Source organism: Macrobrachium rosenbergii, chromosome 37 (genome assembly GCF_040412425.1).
Source record: "Macrobrachium rosenbergii isolate ZJJX-2024 chromosome 37, ASM4041242v1, whole genome shotgun sequence".
Classification (NCBI taxonomy): Eukaryota; Metazoa; Arthropoda; class Malacostraca; order Decapoda; family Palaemonidae; genus Macrobrachium; species Macrobrachium rosenbergii.
In genome coordinates this window covers 16,318,502-16,339,036 of record NC_089777.1, presented here as the reverse complement: position 1 = coordinate 16,339,036, position 20,535 = coordinate 16,318,502, and the positions used below count along the sequence as shown (strand labels likewise).

The 20,535-nt window shown below is 36.1% G+C and overlaps 2 protein-coding genes across 2 annotated transcripts in view; one reads left to right on the top strand and one right to left on the bottom strand.

Annotated features, from left to right (window-relative positions):
- The window catches only part of LOC136825354 (uncharacterized), a 3,226-nt gene extending 1,053 nt beyond the window's left edge, over positions 1 to 2,173 (bottom strand). The window contains exons 1-2 of the mRNA XM_067081606.1: positions 2,087 to 2,173; positions 1 to 1,333 (exon numbers count right to left, since the gene is read on the bottom strand). The exon at positions 1 to 1,333 is cut by the window's left edge and continues 1,053 nt beyond it. Of these exons, the coding sequence (XP_066937707.1) occupies positions 1 to 1,265 (1,265 nt within the window). The 5' untranslated portion in view covers positions 1,266 to 1,333; positions 2,087 to 2,173. The remainder of the gene's footprint in view (positions 1,334 to 2,086) is intronic.
- The window catches only part of LOC136825353 (acyl-CoA dehydrogenase family member 11-like), a 105,414-nt gene extending 86,732 nt beyond the window's left edge, over positions 1 to 18,682 (top strand). The window contains exons 3-16 of the mRNA XM_067081605.1: positions 3,362 to 3,458; positions 5,610 to 5,768; positions 6,353 to 6,519; positions 6,674 to 6,815; positions 7,070 to 7,260; positions 8,262 to 8,361; positions 9,644 to 9,798; positions 10,830 to 10,923; positions 12,297 to 12,447; positions 13,213 to 13,356; positions 13,995 to 14,184; positions 14,831 to 14,939; positions 16,123 to 16,290; positions 17,311 to 18,682. Of these exons, the coding sequence (XP_066937706.1) occupies positions 3,362 to 3,458; positions 5,610 to 5,768; positions 6,353 to 6,519; positions 6,674 to 6,815; positions 7,070 to 7,260; positions 8,262 to 8,361; positions 9,644 to 9,798; positions 10,830 to 10,923; positions 12,297 to 12,447; positions 13,213 to 13,356; positions 13,995 to 14,184; positions 14,831 to 14,939; positions 16,123 to 16,290; positions 17,311 to 17,486 (2,043 nt within the window). The 3' untranslated portion in view covers positions 17,487 to 18,682. The remainder of the gene's footprint in view (positions 1 to 3,361; positions 3,459 to 5,609; positions 5,769 to 6,352; positions 6,520 to 6,673; positions 6,816 to 7,069; positions 7,261 to 8,261; positions 8,362 to 9,643; positions 9,799 to 10,829; positions 10,924 to 12,296; positions 12,448 to 13,212; positions 13,357 to 13,994; positions 14,185 to 14,830; positions 14,940 to 16,122; positions 16,291 to 17,310) is intronic.
- Positions 18,683 to 20,535: the final 1,853 nt, after the last annotated feature.

Sequence of the window (20,535 nt, the reverse complement as noted above, 5' to 3'; positions counted from 1 at the left end):
AGAGCCATAATTGGTTTTCTTGCTAGTTCCTCCACAGAGTCTTTCAAATGTTGCTTCTCTGTGTTGCATTCTCTTAGGCCTAGGAATGTTCCTGACTCTTCTTTAATCATTTTGTAGACCACTGGAACGATTTCTTCAATGGGTGGTTCGTTCTCAGTGTCCACAACATGCCACTGAATACTCCTCAGGGAGTAATTGTCCTCAGTAATGAAATGTTTGGTGTGGACATCTGCAAATGTCAGATTTTTCTGATCCTTCTGGTGCTTTGGGGACATGGCGTAATCCTTCGTAGACGCTCCTTCGGGTGATTTTTCCAGGCTCTCTGGAACAGAGCTGGTACTTCCAGCTCCTCTAGCAGAGCCACTAGTAGCTTTTTCGTCTTGATATTCCACCTGGATTCTTGGCAGAATCGCAGAAGTTTTTCCAGCAGCTGTTGTTTCGTTGTCAGGGCATTTGGTAATATTCCTATTCTGGTTTTGTCTTTCAGAAAGCTGCTTTTCGAGGCAAGACACTCGTCTGCTGTGCCTTCCTTGATTGATGGCTCTGTCGAGGTTGAGGAATCCGTCTGCAAAGTCGCTGTTGCAGCGGTAAGAAGAATCCTGATAGGTAGACCTACTTTCAAGGATGGCACCTCGTTGTTGGGTCGTCTTTTTGTTCTTCTTGCTCTTCTTGCGCAGAACGACGCTTCCGTTGTTCAGAGAACTGCGATTACTGGTATCACCTAGACCGAACGCTGATATGAGAGAGTAGTCTGTGTCATCCTCAGCTTCTTCAGTGCAACAGGACCAGATTCTGATGCAATAATGTATCACAACAACACAGTGAAGAACAGATGTCGACAACAGAAGGATTAGAACAACTGTAACCACTGTTCTGGGCAAAGTTATTGTCTCCTCTGGGCTGTTTTCTACTGTTTCCGTTGGATTTTCTCTTTCAGAAGCTTCAAAAACTTTGTTTTCTGTTAGCTGGTGTTCAAAAGTCTCCTTTTCTGTTGTTCCAGTTGGTTGTTCTTTTGCAAAAGCTTCAAAAGCTTGGTCTTCTGTTGGCTGTAGTTCAGAGGTCTCGTTTTCTTGTGATAAAGGCTTCAATGGCGAGTTAAATCTAGTCCCATAAGAGTTATAAGCCTGCGTGGAGGTCAACCCTGTGTCCCTTGTTGTTGAAGTGGTGTCTGTTGGCAATGTGGTCTCCTGATCTCCTGAAGTTCTGGTAGCACATACTAGCAGTACAATTACAACCACAGGGAGATTCGTTCTTCTTCTCTTCATGGTACCAGATTAAGTGGCTGGTGACTGTTTGTGTCCTGAGGAACCTCACTTTTTGTACTTAATAGCCCCTGTAAAAGAAAACTGTAGGTTACTTCATAGATCCCTGTATACAACAGTCCTGCTGTAGGTTATTTAATAGCGCTCTGTATACAGTTCTATAGGTTACTTCATAGCTCTCAGTATACAGTAGGACTACTATAGGTAATTTCATAGCTCCCTGTATAGCTCTATCTTTTGGAAAACTTTCAAAAATTACATAAAACTGGAAAGTATTTCCTGCCATCTTTTTGGTGCCTGAAACCTTACAAAGAAAGTGGTAGAAGCTACGCTAGAGCTGCCTTTCAATCAGTCAGTATTTCTTGATAGTTATTTACAAGTCTCCACTGAACCTCCAGCCTACCATATCATGGCTCTCATATAAGTAGATCTATGCCTTCAATTCTAGAACATCATTTGCTTAGAACTTCTTTGATAAGAACCATTTTCGAATACGGAAGTTGATCATACATTTGTTAAAAATGGAACAGAGGGTTTCGGTAAACCTCAATATTTAATCATTACGCAATCAAAATGGATTATATTGACTAGAGCTAGTCCAATACTTTACTAGTAAACCAATAAAAGCGATTATAGAGTCAAATACTAAACCACTACGGAATCAAAAGGGATTATAGAGTCTAGATCTAGTCCATGATTTTAGTACTATGACATTGCTACGCTATCTAAACGGGTTTAGAGGGCGTCTGAAGTACATATAAAAGTAAATCAAGTACTGGCATTAATGTCTGCTAATTATTTCCATTATACTTATGATACATTACCTAAGCGCTTCCAACAGGCCGCCAACACTAATCTCAACAGACACGAACAATGAACGCTGCCAACGAAACTGTTACTTAATATCTTGTGATTGTCTCATTTGTCAACTTCTAACAGAAGCAGCACTCTCTCTCTCTCTCTCTCTCTCTCTCTCTCTCTCTCTCTCTTCTTTCTTCTTCTTCTTCTTCTTCTTCATTGATTGATAAGTGGTATAGGAGCAATAACAGGATGTTCATTCTGTTCCGGATGTTTTCAGAAATTTAGGGAAAGAGAGAGGGGGGGGGAGTTCAAAATTAAGGTATGAAACCAACAATTACAGTTGTTATTTTCCCCATGGTGCTATCACCTGCTTAACCAAAATCTATTAACTTGTAATTTCTCTCTCTCTCTCTCTCTCTCTCTCTCTCTCTCTCTCTCTCTCTCTCTCTCTCTCTCTCTCTCTGTTCAATTCAAAAATTCTTTCTCAACTTATTTCAAACAATTACTTGTTTCTGTTCATTTGCTTAGGCTAACAGTTTCATTTAAGCAAAGACGCCTGTATTTACTGTTGTATAGCAGAATATGAAGGAATATGTAGTTATCTTACAGTGATTGAAATATATATATATTATATATATATATATATATATATATATATATATATATATATATATATATATATATATATATATATATATATATATATATATATATATATACATATATATCAGGATAACAAGGTTTAGTACAACCAAACTTCACTGTAGACTGACTGTAATATGAAAGTGTGTTGTGATTACGGTATACGAAAAGAATATTAATATATACATTATGTAATTAATGTAATTCAGTTTAATATAACAATTAACATTTCATGCATTACTGTAACAAAATAATATAACTATAATTTTTACCATAAAAAAATCATGGTAAATTATCCTCTTGTTACTTCATAGATGTAACAGAGAGCTTATGAAGGTTTATAACGTGACAGCCCCTTGCATGTCTAATGTAATCAATGTAATTGAGTTTAATATAAGTACTGAATAATATTCAATGCATGATTATAACAAGATGATTAATATAGATGATAAAAACAATGGTAATCATCCTCATATATCACTATTCCTGTTATGGAGAGCTTAAGAAACATATGAAGTGAGAGCCGTTACAATTCTTATGTAATCACGGTAGGTGAGATTATTACAACCATTCAATAATATCTCATGAATAATTATAACAAAATAGTTAATATAATTTATTAAAACGAAGGTAACCATCATTATATTTCATTGTAGATGTTACGGAGAGCTTACGAAAGGTACGAAGTGAGAGCCGTTACAAAGATTGGCTTTGAAATTACTACTACTATTCATCCTCTTGGACCCATTCTTAGTAAGTTCTACGTTAAATTTAATTTTACGTCTAATCACCTTTTTTCATGTTTATTTGTTCTAAATTATGAATATAATGTATAATAATAGACAATAATTTAATATTAAGGTCTATGTTACGATAATCTAGGCCTATATTGGTTAAAAATGCCGTCTAGATAACCCAGTAGGCCTAAGCGATCGGCGGCCATATTTTGCAATTTTTATATATTTTTTCGCCTTATTTTCTGTTTATTTTCTAAAATATGATTATTATATGTTATAATAGAGTATGGTCTGACATTAAAGTCTATGGTAAGTTACTCTAGGCCTATATTGGTTAGAAATGACTTCAGGAATTCCGTTAGGCCTAAGCGATTATTTGGGCAAATATATATTTTCCGAATTACGGTCATATAGAATATTAAGATGATTTATAGATTTAGTTTTATTCCTATAACAACTTATGTGAGATGATATAGCCTATAGAGTTAGTTTTATCATTCCTAGGATGACTTATTACACGAAGTAGGCCTAGGCTAGGCCTATATAGGTTTTTTAATGAAATTTTGATAAATTTGTGGTTATCATTCCTAGGATAACATTACGGTAAATCAGCACAGGCTAGTCCTAGATACGATTTTTTTTTAATGAAATTTTGACAAATTTGTCATTCTAGGCTAGCCTGATGTAGCCTAACGTAGGCCTAGGCTGGGCTATGGATTTATGATTAATATAAAACAAGCTATCGCTTGCATTCTCTCATAGGAGCCACTTTCTTTGCCGACAAAAAAATTAATCTCTCCTAGAGTGCCGTGCCCTGACCTAACCTGACTTAGGATGCCATACCCTGACCTGGTGGGAGGCTTCACCCCTCCTGGATCCCCCCCCCCCCAAAAGTAACGCTAAACATCGGAAGCAAGGGCTAAGCTTTTATGCTTCTCCATTGGGGGATAATGTTGTCAGTGCACCTCATGTGCTGTACTGTAGGCATTACTTAAGGGTTTTTGTAGCGTCCCGTTGGTCCCTAGCTGTCAGTTGCCGTTTCAGCGCTGAATGACCTCATAGGTCCCAGCGCTGAAGCATTTGGCCCAAATTCTGTATTCCATTCTAAGCTTATGCTGAGAGCTTCTTCATGTCGTTCTCAAAACTACCCCTTACATAGCCTCTCTTCTTTATACATTACCCCCTTAGCCTCCCTAAAACTGCCCAGAACCTAAAATTGTGGTTTTGAACTGCGAATGACCACTAGGTTAACGGATTTGGCCAAAGACCGTAACGGAATCTTTAAAATTTCTGCCGAAATGGATTGTCAGGTTAGCTTAGTGAACTGTCAGAAAAACTTGGGGCATTAGCTGCTACTACTATTAAAATCACTTATTTCCTAGGTTATTGTCAATTTCATGACCTAGCCTTCACATCGTAGTGTGAAATGCCTTAAGTATGTGTAGCGTTCACATACGACAAAAGCGAGACTTCACAGAACAGCATTACACACGTGTGAGATGGAAAGTAGAATTAGAAAATTTTCTGTCACTAAAATCATGGAACGCTAATTCTCTTTTGAGTCATTGAGTAATCCCTATAACCAGTAGGCCATACTCTTAAGGCAAAGTGCTGCGGTTATTGGCATTTATCCGTCAACAGCCAAATATCAGTCTGCTACTTGATTACATCTCTGGTTGAAAATAGTCATCCATCAATTGAGAATTGTCAGTTTGTATTTGTAGTTAACCTAGCTGTGTCTCAACTCTTGTTCTATTGGGTAGTGTCCCAGGGCATATTTCATCTTTAGCTTTTACCAGAATTATGATTGATATCCCAGAAAACAAGATATTCTGTACTGTGCTGCAGTTACTCATTTTGAAATTTAAAGAATCTGACCTCATTGTAGACTACGAACATGTGTGTGTGTGTGTGTGTGTTTTGGGAGAGGGTGTGGGCAGGCATGATAGGATGGTGAACTTTACCCATTTTTCATTTATCAGTTTAGGCCCAATATTCTTGCAGTAATCAGAGGCTGCCCTTCCTCATTAGATAAAAATTAATCAGCCTCTCAAAATGTCACTTAATCTTATCTGTTAAAAAGTGACGAGATAGACTGTCGATATGATGAATATTGACTGTGCGTATTTATGTATGTATTTGATGAAAGTTCATTATTGCTTTACAGTTTGTGATATCATCTGTCTTCTGTTCAAGCCAAAGATGTTGTTTCATCATCAAGGGCATATAAAATTGACTACAAGACTCCTGGCCATCTCAAATAGTGCAAGATGGGTCTCGACCACAACTTATGGAAGTCAACATGTAGTCTCCCAGCACAAGAAAGGTAAGTTTATAAAATCTTGTGAAGTAAGAGTTTTCAGTGTTTTAATTATTTTGAAAGTTAATTTTTCTTTATTAACATTAATTGTTAACCCTCTTAGTAATTGTAACAACTGATCTTGAGTTTTGAAGCTTTGATTAAGCAATGTTAAGGTTTTAAATAATCAGTACTTTGCTTTCTAATAGTATATAGGAGTTGGTTAAGTTATTCACTTAGTGACCTATAACTTTTATTAAGTAATATTTGTACAAAAGTTCATATCCAGGTGCATACATTTGTACTCATGAATTGCTTGGAGTCAATAAATTAGGCTGAAAATTGTCATTCACTGATATTGCTTTTACTATAATTCAAAGAAATAGAATTAAAGATATGTGAATTGTAGTGTAGTCATACAGTATGGTGGTTTTCCAAGTTCTTCATGAGGAAAGTTAATGTATGCCAATTTTTCAAAGGTTTCCATAAGGAAACATTCAAATTTACCCAAGTCCTTCAGAAGGAAAGTTAATGCATGTCAGTTTATCCAATTTCATAAGGAAAGGTAATGTACTGTATGTCCATATTTCTAAAACCTATTCACTTTACAGATGTAAAACCAAGCACCTTGAGTGTCGAAGAACTTAAAGACAAGCTCCGCGTGCAGTTTTCTCGAGCAAAGTTAGGTCGATTCACCCAGACACCGCCGCATCAGGAGAACCCTTTCACGAACAACGCTTTCCTTACGTCATACCTGACCAGAGTTTTGCCTGGTGACGTAAGTCCTTCCATCAGTTTGGTCTGTTTTGTTAGTTTAATGATGGTATTTTTCAAGTAGTCACTTGATATTTTCTCTATGAAAGGATTACTGTCATTATACAGCTACCAGTTTTTCTATGTAATCCACAAGTGATTTTGATCCATGAAATCAGGTAAAAAATGCCATCTGGGGCGATCTGACTCGTTTTGGCCAGAGGGCCGTCACTGACGTCTATCCTCTGGGCAAAGAGTGCGAAGTCAGCCAGCCCTATGTTCGCACGTTCGATGCCTGGGGCAACAGGACAGATGAATTGGGTAAAAAATGATGGTCACAGTATTTATATTTGATTATGATGGTGCATAATTCTCCCTTCATATTGTGGTACAAGTGCTCGTACATTACTCCCACCTTAGATTGTCAGTATGGTTTTGCATGTATCAATTGCTCTTTCTTTGCATCCTGAATACTGTAATAATGTTGCACAAACCAGGAATTTTCTCCATGAAATAGGGTACAATACTGTCTTCTGTGCAGTACAACAGTCTTTGACATTGTTAAATTTTTTCAGTAACCTGCAGTGCATGGAAGCAGTTGAAAGCAGTTTCAGCGGAAGAGGGATTGATAGCGACTGCGTACGAAGGAAATTACGGAGAGTACGACCGCCTTTACCAGATGGTTAAGCTGGCTATATTTTCACCTGTTTCTGGTCTCTATTCTTGTCCACTAGCCATGACAGATGGTGCAGCCAAATCAGCAAAGGTTAGTAAGTATCATTTTGTATTTAAAACATGTCCTTGTAATTTACTGATTATCAAAATGTTACATTCAGGGTTTTGTCTCTTACAATGTATAACAAATTTTAGCAAAAAGAAGGACCCTCTCTTAATCTGGTCCTGTTAAATAGGATTGCTACGTCATTCAGATTCATTTTATATTGAGTCTTCTCAATTTTACATATAATTCTTCTCTCTTCTGTATTAATATTAGACAGTAATTGGCCTCAGCAGCATGTGTACAGATGTTACAGTATCATACCTTTTATGTAGAGTGCAGATTAATGTAGAAGAAAAAAGAATTTTATATAAAATTGAGAAGACTCAATATAAATTATATTTAAATTATGCAACCATGCTGTTTAACAGGAAATTTGAGCCATGATGTTCATTATTCTGAATGTGATTTACCATGCAGAGTACTCTTGATGTAAATTACTTTAAACCAGACTATGGGGTTATATTTGTGGACTGGAATGGATGGTCCAAAAGTTCAATTCTTAAATGAGGGTTGACAAATGATAGCATGAAAAAAGTTTTAGTTGGGAAAGGAACAGACATAAAACAAAAAAAAAAAAAAAGTCTTATATATTACATGTGCATTTTTATTTCTGTAGAAACATGACAGTATCAAAGTCACGTTTCTTTTTGTTTGTATCATATTTTCCCCTAATAAATTTTGTTGCATAGTAAGAATTTTTATGAATAGCAGTTGCATGGAACCTAGCGCCTAGCTTTACATGGCATAGATTGCCTAGTGCAGTTGTTGAATCTTCTGACTCCAAATTTTCACGAGGAGCAAATCCCTCCCAGCTCTCTGCTGTGTGGTAGTCGCATATAAAGATTTTTTTATAAAACAATATCTCCTATTTATGAAACAATAAATTTGTTAGAATATCAGGTTTTAATGATGCCTGTTTTTTTTTAGAAATTTTATATCGAGGACAACATTTGTGCTTTATTTACAGCAGGTACTATATTTTATAGATGATCAAGTCACCTCACTTGCAAAGAGCCTACATGCACCTCACATCTCGTGACCCCAAGACGTTTTGGACGTCCGGACAGTGGATGACAGAGAAAAGAGGTAATTTGTATTTGGCTTTCTGATTTGTCATGTAATTCGAGTAAATTTATGCATTGCTTTTATTGATCATTTATCGGAATCTTTTATCATCGAGTCCCTTTGAGTTTATTGCCTGGAAAACATTGAGTTTATTGCCTGGAAAACATTGAGTTTAGGAATTAATCTTATCTACATCAAAATTTATGCAAGAAAGTGACCAAATTTGGAGTCATTTCTCTCATAGGATGGTAAAGAGAAAAATTTTTAACAAAAATCCAACACACGTATTTTACTCTCTGGATTAGATACTAACCTGAGGTTTTGTTAATCTCATAAAGCAATCAATTTTGACATGACAGCAAACAGTTTCCTGGGATGCAAAACTGTTTGTTCTAGATTGTACTTGACAGCAGTCCTCTGCCTGTTGTAGACTATACTTGGGAAAATGTTTGGTATGGTCGTGGTGAAGAAAGTAAGACTGACAGCAAGGGAATTGATAGGAGAGAAGCAGTTTTGGTTTAAACAAGAGTGAGTGAGTGTGTGAATCAGGTTGTTTGAGATTGGAGAGGTAAGATGATTCTGCTTGTGGCTAAGACATGCTTAGGAAAATCTTACAATGGAATTGAAAATAGGATTAAGATGCTGATGGAGTTATATACAGTTGTGTAATGTAAAGGGCATACATTCAGAGGTATACATTCTAAGAAAGAATCTTAATTGCTCTTAATGGTATTTTATGTGTTTCAAACCCCCAAAAATTTATATAATTTTTTCATATTTTGATGCTGATGTCTCTGTACTTAAATCAGTTTTGAATAAAAATATATTCACAAAATAGATGAATGACTTTTTAAGTGTATTCATACCTTTTTAAACTTATTCAATCTAATGAATACTGTGCCTGTTCATCTGGTAGAAGTATTTTTTAAGTGTAGCAGTACAGTACTCTATTGAGTCTGTTCATCTGGTAGAAATATTGTTTAAGTGTAGGAACATTGTACTAAGTCTGTTCATCTATAAGTATTTTTAAATGTATTCATACCTTTGTAAAAATTCCCAGTTTAAAGAATACTCTGCTGCACTTCATTGTGAATTCAGAGAAACATTTTTCCCTATAGTTTGGTAGTTTTTATATTTCCTTTTATCTTCTGTAACTTCTTTCTTTCTGATAAACACCACATTCTTTAGAAGCTTGAATTTCAAGTCAGTGTCCCCTGAAGTCTTGTTCCATATGAATAGGGATTATCTGCTAAATAATATTAGTAATGATTCTATATAATAATGTCACTTGACGTTTCCGTAGGTGGATCTGATGTCAGCGGTGCGACAGAGACAGTCGCTCTGGAACAGGACAACGGGTCCCATTTGCTGTTCGGTTATAAGTGGTTCAGCTCGGCAACTGACTCGGACATGACGCTCACTCTGGCCAACATCATCTCTGAAGCACAGCCAGAGCCAGTGAGTGGTGTTAACCAGGCTTGTCGAAAAGATTTTCTCTCATGTTTTCGTGACATAGCCAAAACCATGGTGTGACATCATTAGCTTGTCAAAGGTTTTTTTGAACAAACTCATGAATACTTGCAGTTAAAATACAGTATAGTACAGTACAGAACCATTACTGTTTTCCATTTTTGTAAACTGTTACATAGTCCTTTTGTCTGTTAACCTATGAGATGTTTTGGGAGACTAGCCTTCTGATAAGTAGCAATGACCTTATAGTGTGTCCTACATTTGAACATTTTCAGGATATCTAACTACAGTAGTGTACAGGAATTCCATTAGATGTTTTTGGAGTATAGCCTTCTGATAAGCAACAAAGACCTAATAGTACATGTATGTCATACATTTGAACATTTTCAGAATATCCAACTAGTAACATGAATTTCACAAAGTGGTTACTGTAAACTCAACTGAACTATACAATCTTGTGTAAAAATGTAGCCTACCAAAAAATCATATTGTAGGTGAAGTTTGATTATATCTGTTGGTCCTGTACAAGGTTTTCTCCCACTTCAGAAACCTTGTTTTTGGTAGTTCCTGAAGTCATAAGAATCCCCAAAGGCAGTAGAAATGGTTAGAAGATACAAATTGCTGTTTGAGATTGATTCTGTAATTCTTGACCACCTCAGGTTGACATTGTGTGCTTAGGAGACCAGTAAGTGAAAAAACAGGGACCTGGTTAGAATTTGTATCTTAGTAGACAGACACTCATTTGTTTACTACTTCTGTCTAATTGACAGGTGTTCAGGAACATTATGACGTTACTTCAGTCAGTGAATTGGATTTTGTAAATTAGTCTTACCAGAATAGTAAATCAAAGTTTTCAGTTCCACAGGAGTGTCGATAAAATTTTTAATTTTTTTTTTTTACATTTATTCTACAGTTACAAAGCATGCTGTAAAGTCTGTTAAGAATGCATCATGAAAACTTGAAAACTGCTTAAAACATTTCAACAAACTTCTGGTAATTATTTTATATTATGGTTTCAGAAACCACGAGGCCTCACAATGTTCTACTTGGAAACCCGTAAGGAAGACGGAAAGCTAAATGGGATTGAAATTGTGAAGCTCAAGAATAAACTAGGTAAGTTTGAACTGACAAGTGATCTGTCTATCACTGAAAAGTGAAGGAAATACAAAATTTAAAGAATAAATTTGTTTTGTATGTGCAAACCATTGCCTTACATAGAATATCTTTCAGAATTGAAGTCTGTTGACTGCATACCACATTCATCAAATGGTTAGGGTATTTCTCCTTGCAAAAATTGCAAGAGTATATTATGCGAGATGTCATTTCACCAGGAGTAGGTATGAACTCAAAGCATAATTAGCAAGATGGCAGCTACTGATGCTAGGAAGTTTACTCTCAAGTAGAAGAAGGCAGAGATAGTATTAGCATGGGAAGAAGAGGCAAAAAGAGGGACTGAGTATCTTGCAATCAATGAGTTACCATGACATGCCTTAATAGGGTTTTTTAATTTTGGAATGAGAAGAAAACTTTGAGAACATTGCTAAAGAATAAAATAAATATAAGGAAAAGTAGTCTCAAGCACATATAAGATTAGAAAGTGTGGACAGGAATGGTTGTAAATCCATAAGTTTTGCAAGAAAATGGTGTTTTCAAGTTAGGGAAAAGGGCTACAGAGAGAGGTGGTTGAATTATGATGACCAGTGGGGAAGCAGGGGAACTGTATTTACATTGAAGACTTGAATTTCTAAAGAGGTGGAGGTAATCTTAAGGCACAGAAGTCCTCAGTGCTGAACAGGATGAGACCTAAATAAAATTATCACCTTATCACCTTGTGAGGTCTTGCCAAGCAATGGTGCTTTGAAGCAATGGACCATGCCAAAGTAAGGTAGGGAAATATTGGGAACCAAAAGGATGATTCATTTGAAGCAGTCGTGATTCTCCACACCTGCTTCTCAGTAATTCCCCTTTGCCAAAAGGGAACTACACTTCAAGGGACTGAGGAACATTGTAGGGTCAGTATAAAACACTTTGAAGCCAGGCTGCTGTTGCAAACAGTGTGTCGTTTTCAAGTGTTAGGTATAACACTACTCAGATTGCTGGGATTTTTATTTGGGCTACAACTAAAATGTGTAATAGTTTGCCCAGTGCAGTTGTGGAGTCTTCTGATCACCTCTGAATGTTTTAAGAAAATGGAACATTGAAGAATTAAGAAATTGTTCTTATAGATGTTGAACAGTTTTCCTAAATCTGAGTCACATCTCATGAAAACTTGGTTTTGTTACAGTACAATGCTGTATTTTGTTCATAAAATAACCATGTCTAATGCTCTTGAAATATGAATGTGGTTAATATAGTACGCAACTATATTTACTTTGATGAAACTTTAGCATGTGGGAGTATATTACCTAAATAACATTGTCCATCTTAAATAAGATATGTAATTATAGTTATTACAGCATACACAGTACCTCTTTTTCACCTTCAAGGAACCAGGCAGCTTCCAACGGCAGAGCTACTTTTGGACGGCGCTGTAGCCCACCAAGTTTCCGAGGAAGGACGAGGCATTGCATCAATTTCAAATATGCTTACCATCACGAGGCTCCACAACTCCATCGCTGCTTGCAGTGCCATGAGGAGGTCAGGCCATAGTTGAGGGTCATAAGTTGTGAAATTCATGTTTGATAAGTTTGATAGAGTAAAGTAATTGAAGTTGAAGAACCAGAATAATACTGACATTGAGTTATGATGTTTTAAAATTAAATGGGAGTGTCTAGAGCAAATTATGTCATTGCATAAAATGAATGAATACAGGGAAATGGTAAGAACAGTAATTTAGAAAGGACTGTTGTGTGGATAAGCAGTTATTCATTTTTGTAATACTGTATTTGAAATTTATTATTATTATATTACTACTGTTATTCAGATGATGAACCCTATTCATATGGAAGAAGACCTCAGGGGCCATCGACTTGAAATTCAAGCTTCCAAAGAATATGGTCCTCATTTGAAGAAGTAACAGGAGGTAATAGGAATTAAAGAAAGAGATCAGTTATTAGAAAAGAAACAATAAATTATATTAAAAGATAAATAGGGTTCAGTGTCAGTAAATTATTAAAAAACAAGGAGAACTGTTTGAGATTAGAAAAACAGAAATAAATTAATAAATAGATATAAATGTAAGTAAATGATTAAAATACAAGGAAAATAGTTTTAGGGTAGCAAGAAATACTTTTGGATGTAGAGGGTAGTTAGCCAGCAGTGAGGAACATTGGCTTATTCAAGTTTCAGTAATTCAGTTGAATATACACAATTATGATAGACAAAATCCTATACTGTAATGAATAACATAGCAATCATCTCAAAATGTTTCAAGGTATCGTGAATATATTTTCTCTCCATTAGGATCCTACAGTTGGCCCGTGATTACGGCCAGCGCCGCTCAGCATTTGGACAGATTGTCGATTCTCATGTCCTGCACCAGCTGACAACATCTCGACTGGAGGTCATTGTCAGAGGATGTGAAGTGCTGACTCTACACTGCACAAGGTCAGAAAATTGGTTTTATGCAGTTACCTAACTTAACTCTTTATGATCTTCTATGTCATATGTATTGTGTTTTGAGTAAGTTATATATCTGAAATTCTTACCACTTTTTTGTCCCTGTAGGAGGGTAGTGCCTTCAATACACCTCATGCAGTGCAATGTAGGCATTACTTGAGGTTCTTTGCAGCATCCCATTGGCCCCTACCTGCGACCCCTTTCATTCCTGTTATTGTACCTCTGTTCATATTCCCTTTCTTCCATCCTGCTTTCCACCCTTACACCTTTCAGACCTTTTTGGAATCAGTTTCCCTTTCAGCAATGAATGACTTCATAGGTTCCAGCACTTAGCCTTTGGCCTAAATTCTATACTCCATTCCATTCCTAATCAGGGGGGTAAGGAGGTTTGGGAAATTATCATACAGACTTAACAACTGATTCATAATGCAACTGCGAGGTTTTCCTCCTGTTACACCTTCCAGGCCTTTTGAATGCCAATTTTCATTTCAGCACTGAATGACCTCATAATGTCCCAGTGCTTGTCCTTTGGCCTAAATTCTCTATTGTATTCTTACCACTTCTTGGAAGAGTTATGTAGTGGCTCTCAGGCCACGCATATATTAAACTTGTCATATTCCCCACAGACTGCTTGGCCGTGAGGAGGCAGGCACTGCCACAGTGCAAGAGAGGCTCGTCTTGCGTGCCCTGACCCCTATCACGAAGATGTTTACCGCAAAGATGGCCATGAGTGTCATTTCAGAAGGCCTCGAATGCTTTGGTGGTCAGGGTTACATCGAAGATACTGGTCTTCCCGTCCTTTTGCGAGATGCCCAGGTTTGTAAAAGAATGATTACATTAGCACCTCAAGTTCACAGACATTTGAGGGGTCTGGCTGTCTAATAAGTAATAAAGTCTACGTAACAAAGATCCTATATTGTAGCATGCACTTGATTACTTGCAGGATATCATATAGCTAACAGCAAACATCTTTAGGCAGTCCCCAGTTTACAATGGGGTTCCGTTCCTACACCGTGTCGTAAACTGAAAAATCGTCGAAAATCTTCAAAAATCCAAAGAAAACATTACTTTTAATGCTTTGGATGCATTGAAAACGATGTAAACTGCATTTTTACTAGGTTTTTCATAAAAAAAACTGCCATATTTTGATTATTCTGCCATTTTGGAGCCATATTTCTTCCTTCGGATCGGCGTTGTAAGCTTCGTAACCCCGGAACATGCATCGTAAACCAGGAAATAATTTCTGATGAATATATTTGAAAAGTGTTGTAACCTCGGAACGTCGTAAGCCGGACCTGTTGTAACCTGGGGATTGCCTGTATTATTATTATTATTATTATTATTATTATTATTATTATTATTATTATTATTATTATTTAGAAAAATGTAAGTGCACTTTTACACATAATTTGAAAGTTCAAAGAGGTTACAAATTTTTCATTATCAATTCTTTTACCCAAAGGTACTGCCTATTTGGGAAGGCACCTCAAACATCATGTCTCTCGACTTCTTACGTGCTGTTATGAAAACCAACGGGGAAGCCTTGACATCTTTGTATGAGGATATTAAAGGTACTTAAGGGTGTTTTTTAGTTTTAGATTGATTTTTAGCTTTACTGTAGCTCAAACATTATTCCTGTTTTAGCTTAGTTAAGGCTAGTTATAAGAGAACTTATTTTGAAGTTCTGTGATGTGGTTAAACTTATGAATTACAGTAACTGCTGAGTTAGTTTAGGTTTCTCCGGTGAACCTGGTTATGTACGTAGGTGAATAACCAAAGGCATTCAGTTCTCAGCATTTAAATGCAAACCAACAGGAACTAATGACATCGACAATCTGGTAATCATTGTTCTCTCACTTTCTGTAATCAGTTAAAAGATCTTGAATTAATGCTGTCAATTCCAGTGCACTGGAGGCATAACTCGAGGTCCTTTTTAACATCCCTTCGACCCCTAGCTGCAACCCCTTTCATTCCTTTTATTGTACCTCCGTTCATATTCTCTTCCTTCTTACCTTCCACCCTCTCCTAACAATTGTTTCATAGTGCAACTGCGAGGTTTCCTCCTGTTACACCTTTCAGACCTTTTTGCTCTCAATTTCCCTTTCACCACTGAATGACTTCATAGGTCCCAGCGCTTGGTCTTTGGCCAGTATTCTATATTCCATTCCATTCCTAATCAGAGGGGAAGGGGGTTTGGGAAATTATTATACAGACTTAAAATTTCAAAGATGTTTCTGATTGGGATTGACAAGAATTTTACTGTATCCAAAGTCGGTTGATTCAGTGGTCTGGGTAAACTACCTAATTGTAGTAATAATAAACAAGTACAGTAGTCCTGGTTAGGTATGCTCCTAGATGTCAGAATTGGTAGGATCATTGGTTGTCTTACTATGATAGGATGATTTGCAGGGTAAAGCCAAAGGAGTTCATGGTGTAAATTTATAATAGGGCTAAAATTAATAGATTACTGTATGTCAGTCTCATTTAGGCTCAGAATTGAGTGTCATATGAAATAGAAATAATCTTAGATTAAGTTTATAGTAATTATTTTAGAAATTATAAAAAATGCATAGCATAAACTCTAAATGTTAAAGCACTTTACATACACTTATTCTCTGTTGCTGTCCTACAAAAAACGTTTTAAAGTGATACATAGTATTTTGTAAGGATTGCATTGTGGTAAATCACTTATACAGAAACCATTATGATAATTATGTCGTGTCCTAGAGATTTATCAATTTTTTCCATCCCCAGCGAGACTGGAAGATTCCAAAGCAAAGGCACCGGGAAACGAACTTGAAAAATCTGCCACGCTGGTGACGCAGGCGATGAACGAACTTGTTGGATTTCTGCAGAAGCACCCAGAGCTCATTCAGTCAGCTGCTCGAGATATTGCCACATCAATTGCTCACATTTACATAGGTAATGTGACGTATGTGAGACTTAAAATGAATGAAAACTAAGTTGCCTTGTCAGAGTATACATCTGTTGAATTGAAACATCTTTGTCTAAAAGCCGTCATTTTCAGGTTTCAGCCATTTTGCTGTATAAACGTGCAAATATTTAGTAGCATCTCCGCTTTATTTTCCTATTACCTTCTGTTACCTCTTTCAAATGAACACCATATTCTTTGGAAGCTTGAATTTCAAGTCAGTGGCTCCTGTGGGCTTGTTTCATATGAATAGGGCTTATGTTCTGAATAACAATAATAATAATAATAATATGGCTTATTATGATTATTTTTATATGTAATAAGATTGGCTAGCACTTAGTCAGCGCTTATGAGCTCATTGTGGAAGTAACCATAACTTTGATTTCTTGGTGTGCCTTTCAAGTGCAGAAATAATTGAACATCTTTGTTATAGTTTATTGAGTGGTAGATAACTTATCATCTGTTGCTATTTGATACTTATTCAACACAGTGTTGGTAATGGCCCTAGGCCTAAAGAACTTTTACAGGTTAGAGTGCCATAAATAAGGTATTTAAGAATGACACCAAATCATTTATTCTCTTTGAATTACACCAAAGCATTTGTTCTCTTTGAATAACACCAAGGCCATCGCTCTTGGTATAACACCAAAGCATTTGTTCTCTTTGAATAACACCAAAGCATTCATTCTCTTTGAACAACACCAAAAAATTTATTCTCTTTGAACACCATCAAAGCATTTGTACTCTTTGAATAACACCAAAGCATTCATTCTCTTTGAATAACAGCAAAACATTCATTCTCTTTGAATAACAGCAAAACAGTCATTCTCTTTGAATAACACCAAAGCATTTGTACTCTTTGACACCAAAGCATTTGTTCTCTTGGAATAACACCAAAACATTTGCCCTCTTTGAAATAACACCAGAGCATTTGTACTCTTTGAATAACACCAAGGCCATCACTCTCTTTGAATAATGCCAAGGCATTCATTCTCTTTGATAACACGCAGGAAGCCTTCTCCTGGAGCACGCAGCGTGGGAGAAGACCAGCGTCAGCCTCGAGGTCGGGAAAAGGTGGTGTGATCAGCAGCTACTTCACTTGACTCCAAAGCAGTACGGCGTCGATAATCGCTCTGTGGTGATGGACGGATACGACCCAGAAGAGGTTTACGGGCCTATGTTTTAAATTGGGGTTTTCAGTACATTTTCATTTAGTTAACTGTGTTGACAGGTTTTATTAGTACTTTTGTCAGTGGACAAAACTAAACCTTTTGTCATTTGATTTATATAGAGTTACTTTTTAGCGGATATGAAAGAGATTTTTTTTTTTGACATTTAATCAACTTAGTTGTTTGGTCATTCGCTTAATATACCTGGAGTTACCATATGCATTACTCAGGTACACAGATGGGTAGGTGCTAATTTTGTTTATTTAATTACTGAAGCCTGTTGTGTAAATATAGTGAGTCTTACAGAGGTGACCATTTTTGTAAGTATTGAAAATTTGAGATGAAAATGGAATTTCTTGCCACTTTCTTTATTGTGACTGTAATTTTCATGGAATTACTGTAATGCACCAGAAGTTTTATATTTTACCCTTAGTTACTGTTTGCACTATTTAGACAATTATTTGGAAATGCAAGGTGTCCTGCCACAATGATTTTTTGCAGCAATTATTTTGACTGAAATAGGTCTACAGTCTGAATAGTATAGCAACAGTAATATAGTAGAGTAATTATTGTGTTCAGGTATAGTATTCTGAGTTTACCATTGATAAGAAAGAAGGTAAAATTGAACCTGAAACTACAGTAGATTAGCTGTGAATACTCATCAGATAGCTACATTATTTCTGTATAATTTGTGACTCATAATTCGAGAGGTTACTTTTTTGTATGTAACACATTAGCAGCATTAATAATGAAATTTTATATAACATTTGTAAGATGGAAAAAGGGAATGGTGATTTGGTTTTATTAACAACTCTTTAAAGACAATCTCTAGGTATTTTCAAGTTCTGTTTCTTTTTAGATTATGTCTTCAGACCTATATTATTTACTCTTCTGGGGTAAAGTTTAGGTGTGATTCTGTCTTCAAACCTGAATTATTTACCTCTTTGGGGTATGATTTTTTTAGTGTAGTGTAGTGATCTTACTTATTGTAAAGTCTTAAAAAATATCCACTCATGGAGAAATTTAGAATACAGATTGAATTCAGTATTCTGGAACTACAATGCAATTAGATTTTAAACTTTGAGTACTGTATATACTGTAGAATATACTGTATTAAGTACAAAAAAATTAGCCATATATTTTATCTATGTGATATTTGTATAAATTCTAAAAAGGGAAATTGATATATATTTACATTGAAATAACGAATAAATTAGTTTATTTTTGACCTCTGGTGTAATTTTTTTAATGTTATGAGTGTTTGAATTCCTATTCTTTCACAGGAAAAGATTTTACTTTATTATATTTGTATCCATATGAATGCTTTTGGTGAAATAGGGTGAAATGGTTCCCCCTGAAGTTTTTATGGATCTTATCTTGGTAACTTATATAAATTTTTAATAGGAAGAACCCAAAGGGTCTGTGTTGATGGCCAATATAGTAGCTTTAGTAATGAGATTTCAGGTGTTCCTCAATGTAGTGTTCTTGGACCCATGCTATTTATTATCCGTACAAGTGACATGTTGCAAGGTCTGGAGAACAAATTGATTGCATACACCAGTGATGCTGCTATTTCAGTTGTTGTTCATTCACTGTGGTTAAGGTCTGTTGTTGCAGAAACCTTGAACAAAGATGTGGCACATCTGCATGTGTGGAGTAGGCTTTGGGGCATGAAGCTTAACCCTTCTAAAACTCAAAGTATGATATGTAGTTGATCGAAAACACATTTGTCTTTGCATCCTAATTTGCATTTAAATGGGACCGTTTTAAATTCCAGTGACTTTTCAAGACTTTAGAGGAAACATTAGAGAAGAAATTTACTTTTGAGAAGTGTATACTTAATGTTGGTTCCTCTGTTTCTCAAAAAGTTGGTGTTTTACGGAAACATTTCAGAACGTTTTGTGATGAAGTTTTTGTACTCAAATTTATTTTAATTTGCTTCTGTGTTTTGAACACTTGTTGTCCAGTGTGGTCTCCGGTTACTGACTCTCAATGCAAACTCTTAGACTAGATAGAACTGTCATCAGTCAGGTTTATTTTGCCAACTCTTAATGTTGACTTGTGGCATAGATGTAAATTGAGTTCTTTATGTTTGTTTCATAAAATGTACTACAATGGCCAATATCCTCTCCACTCTTTACCTGCCTCAGCTATTTTTGCTCACAACATTAAGCAGGCTGCTGCTACAAACAGTGTGTCATTTTCAAGTAATCAGGTTTGATAAATCAGGGTTTGATACTTCTCATCTTGTTTGCCATGTGCAGTTATGGAATCGTCTGACATCCAAATGTGTAGGCAAGGAGTAAATTCATTCCTGTCTTGTACTGACATCTCCTGAATTCAGGTGCATTGGTTTTATTTTCTGTTCCTGCATATTTATTTATTTATCACTTTTTCCTATAACTTCTCTCTTTCTGCAAGATGATTTTCTTCCTCAGGAACCTTCTTGGGTTTATAGTCAGTTGACCATATCCTTGAGGGTTTTCAGCAGAAGATTAAAAAAAGAAAGAATAATCTTGTGCTGTATCATAGTACAGCAAGATTCCAGAAAACAAGACAGTCATGTCTGACCCAGTTAAGTTCTGATCACTACGAGGAAGGTGTGTTCATTGATTGCTATTTAGAGGTACATAATGACAGAGTAACCTTTTAGGCAGAAATTTAAGTTCCACAGAGATGCCTTATCGAGCATTTTATAGGGGTTCATTTGTACTCTAAATCAATGCCCAGTCAAAAGACTCTGTGCCCGTTTAACTATGTCAGGTAAATTTTGAGGAAAGCTTCGTCTCGTCATTCTTTCCAGTACTTTAGATCTAAGTATTTTTCAGCAACCCGTCATCCTCCAATCTTTCCACTTTGCAAAACTGTCTCAAAAATGCTGATTCACACTTTTCCCTAAACAAACTTTTGTACTGCTTATATGTATCTTACTCTTCCTCACCTTCTCACTCATTTTTGCTCCACATACTCGGTACTTTTCAAATGGCTCGTCCAAAGATCCCTTACTTTATTCTCTTCGTTAGAATTCAACGTCACCTATTTACTTGAGGTGAAACTGGTGCAGTG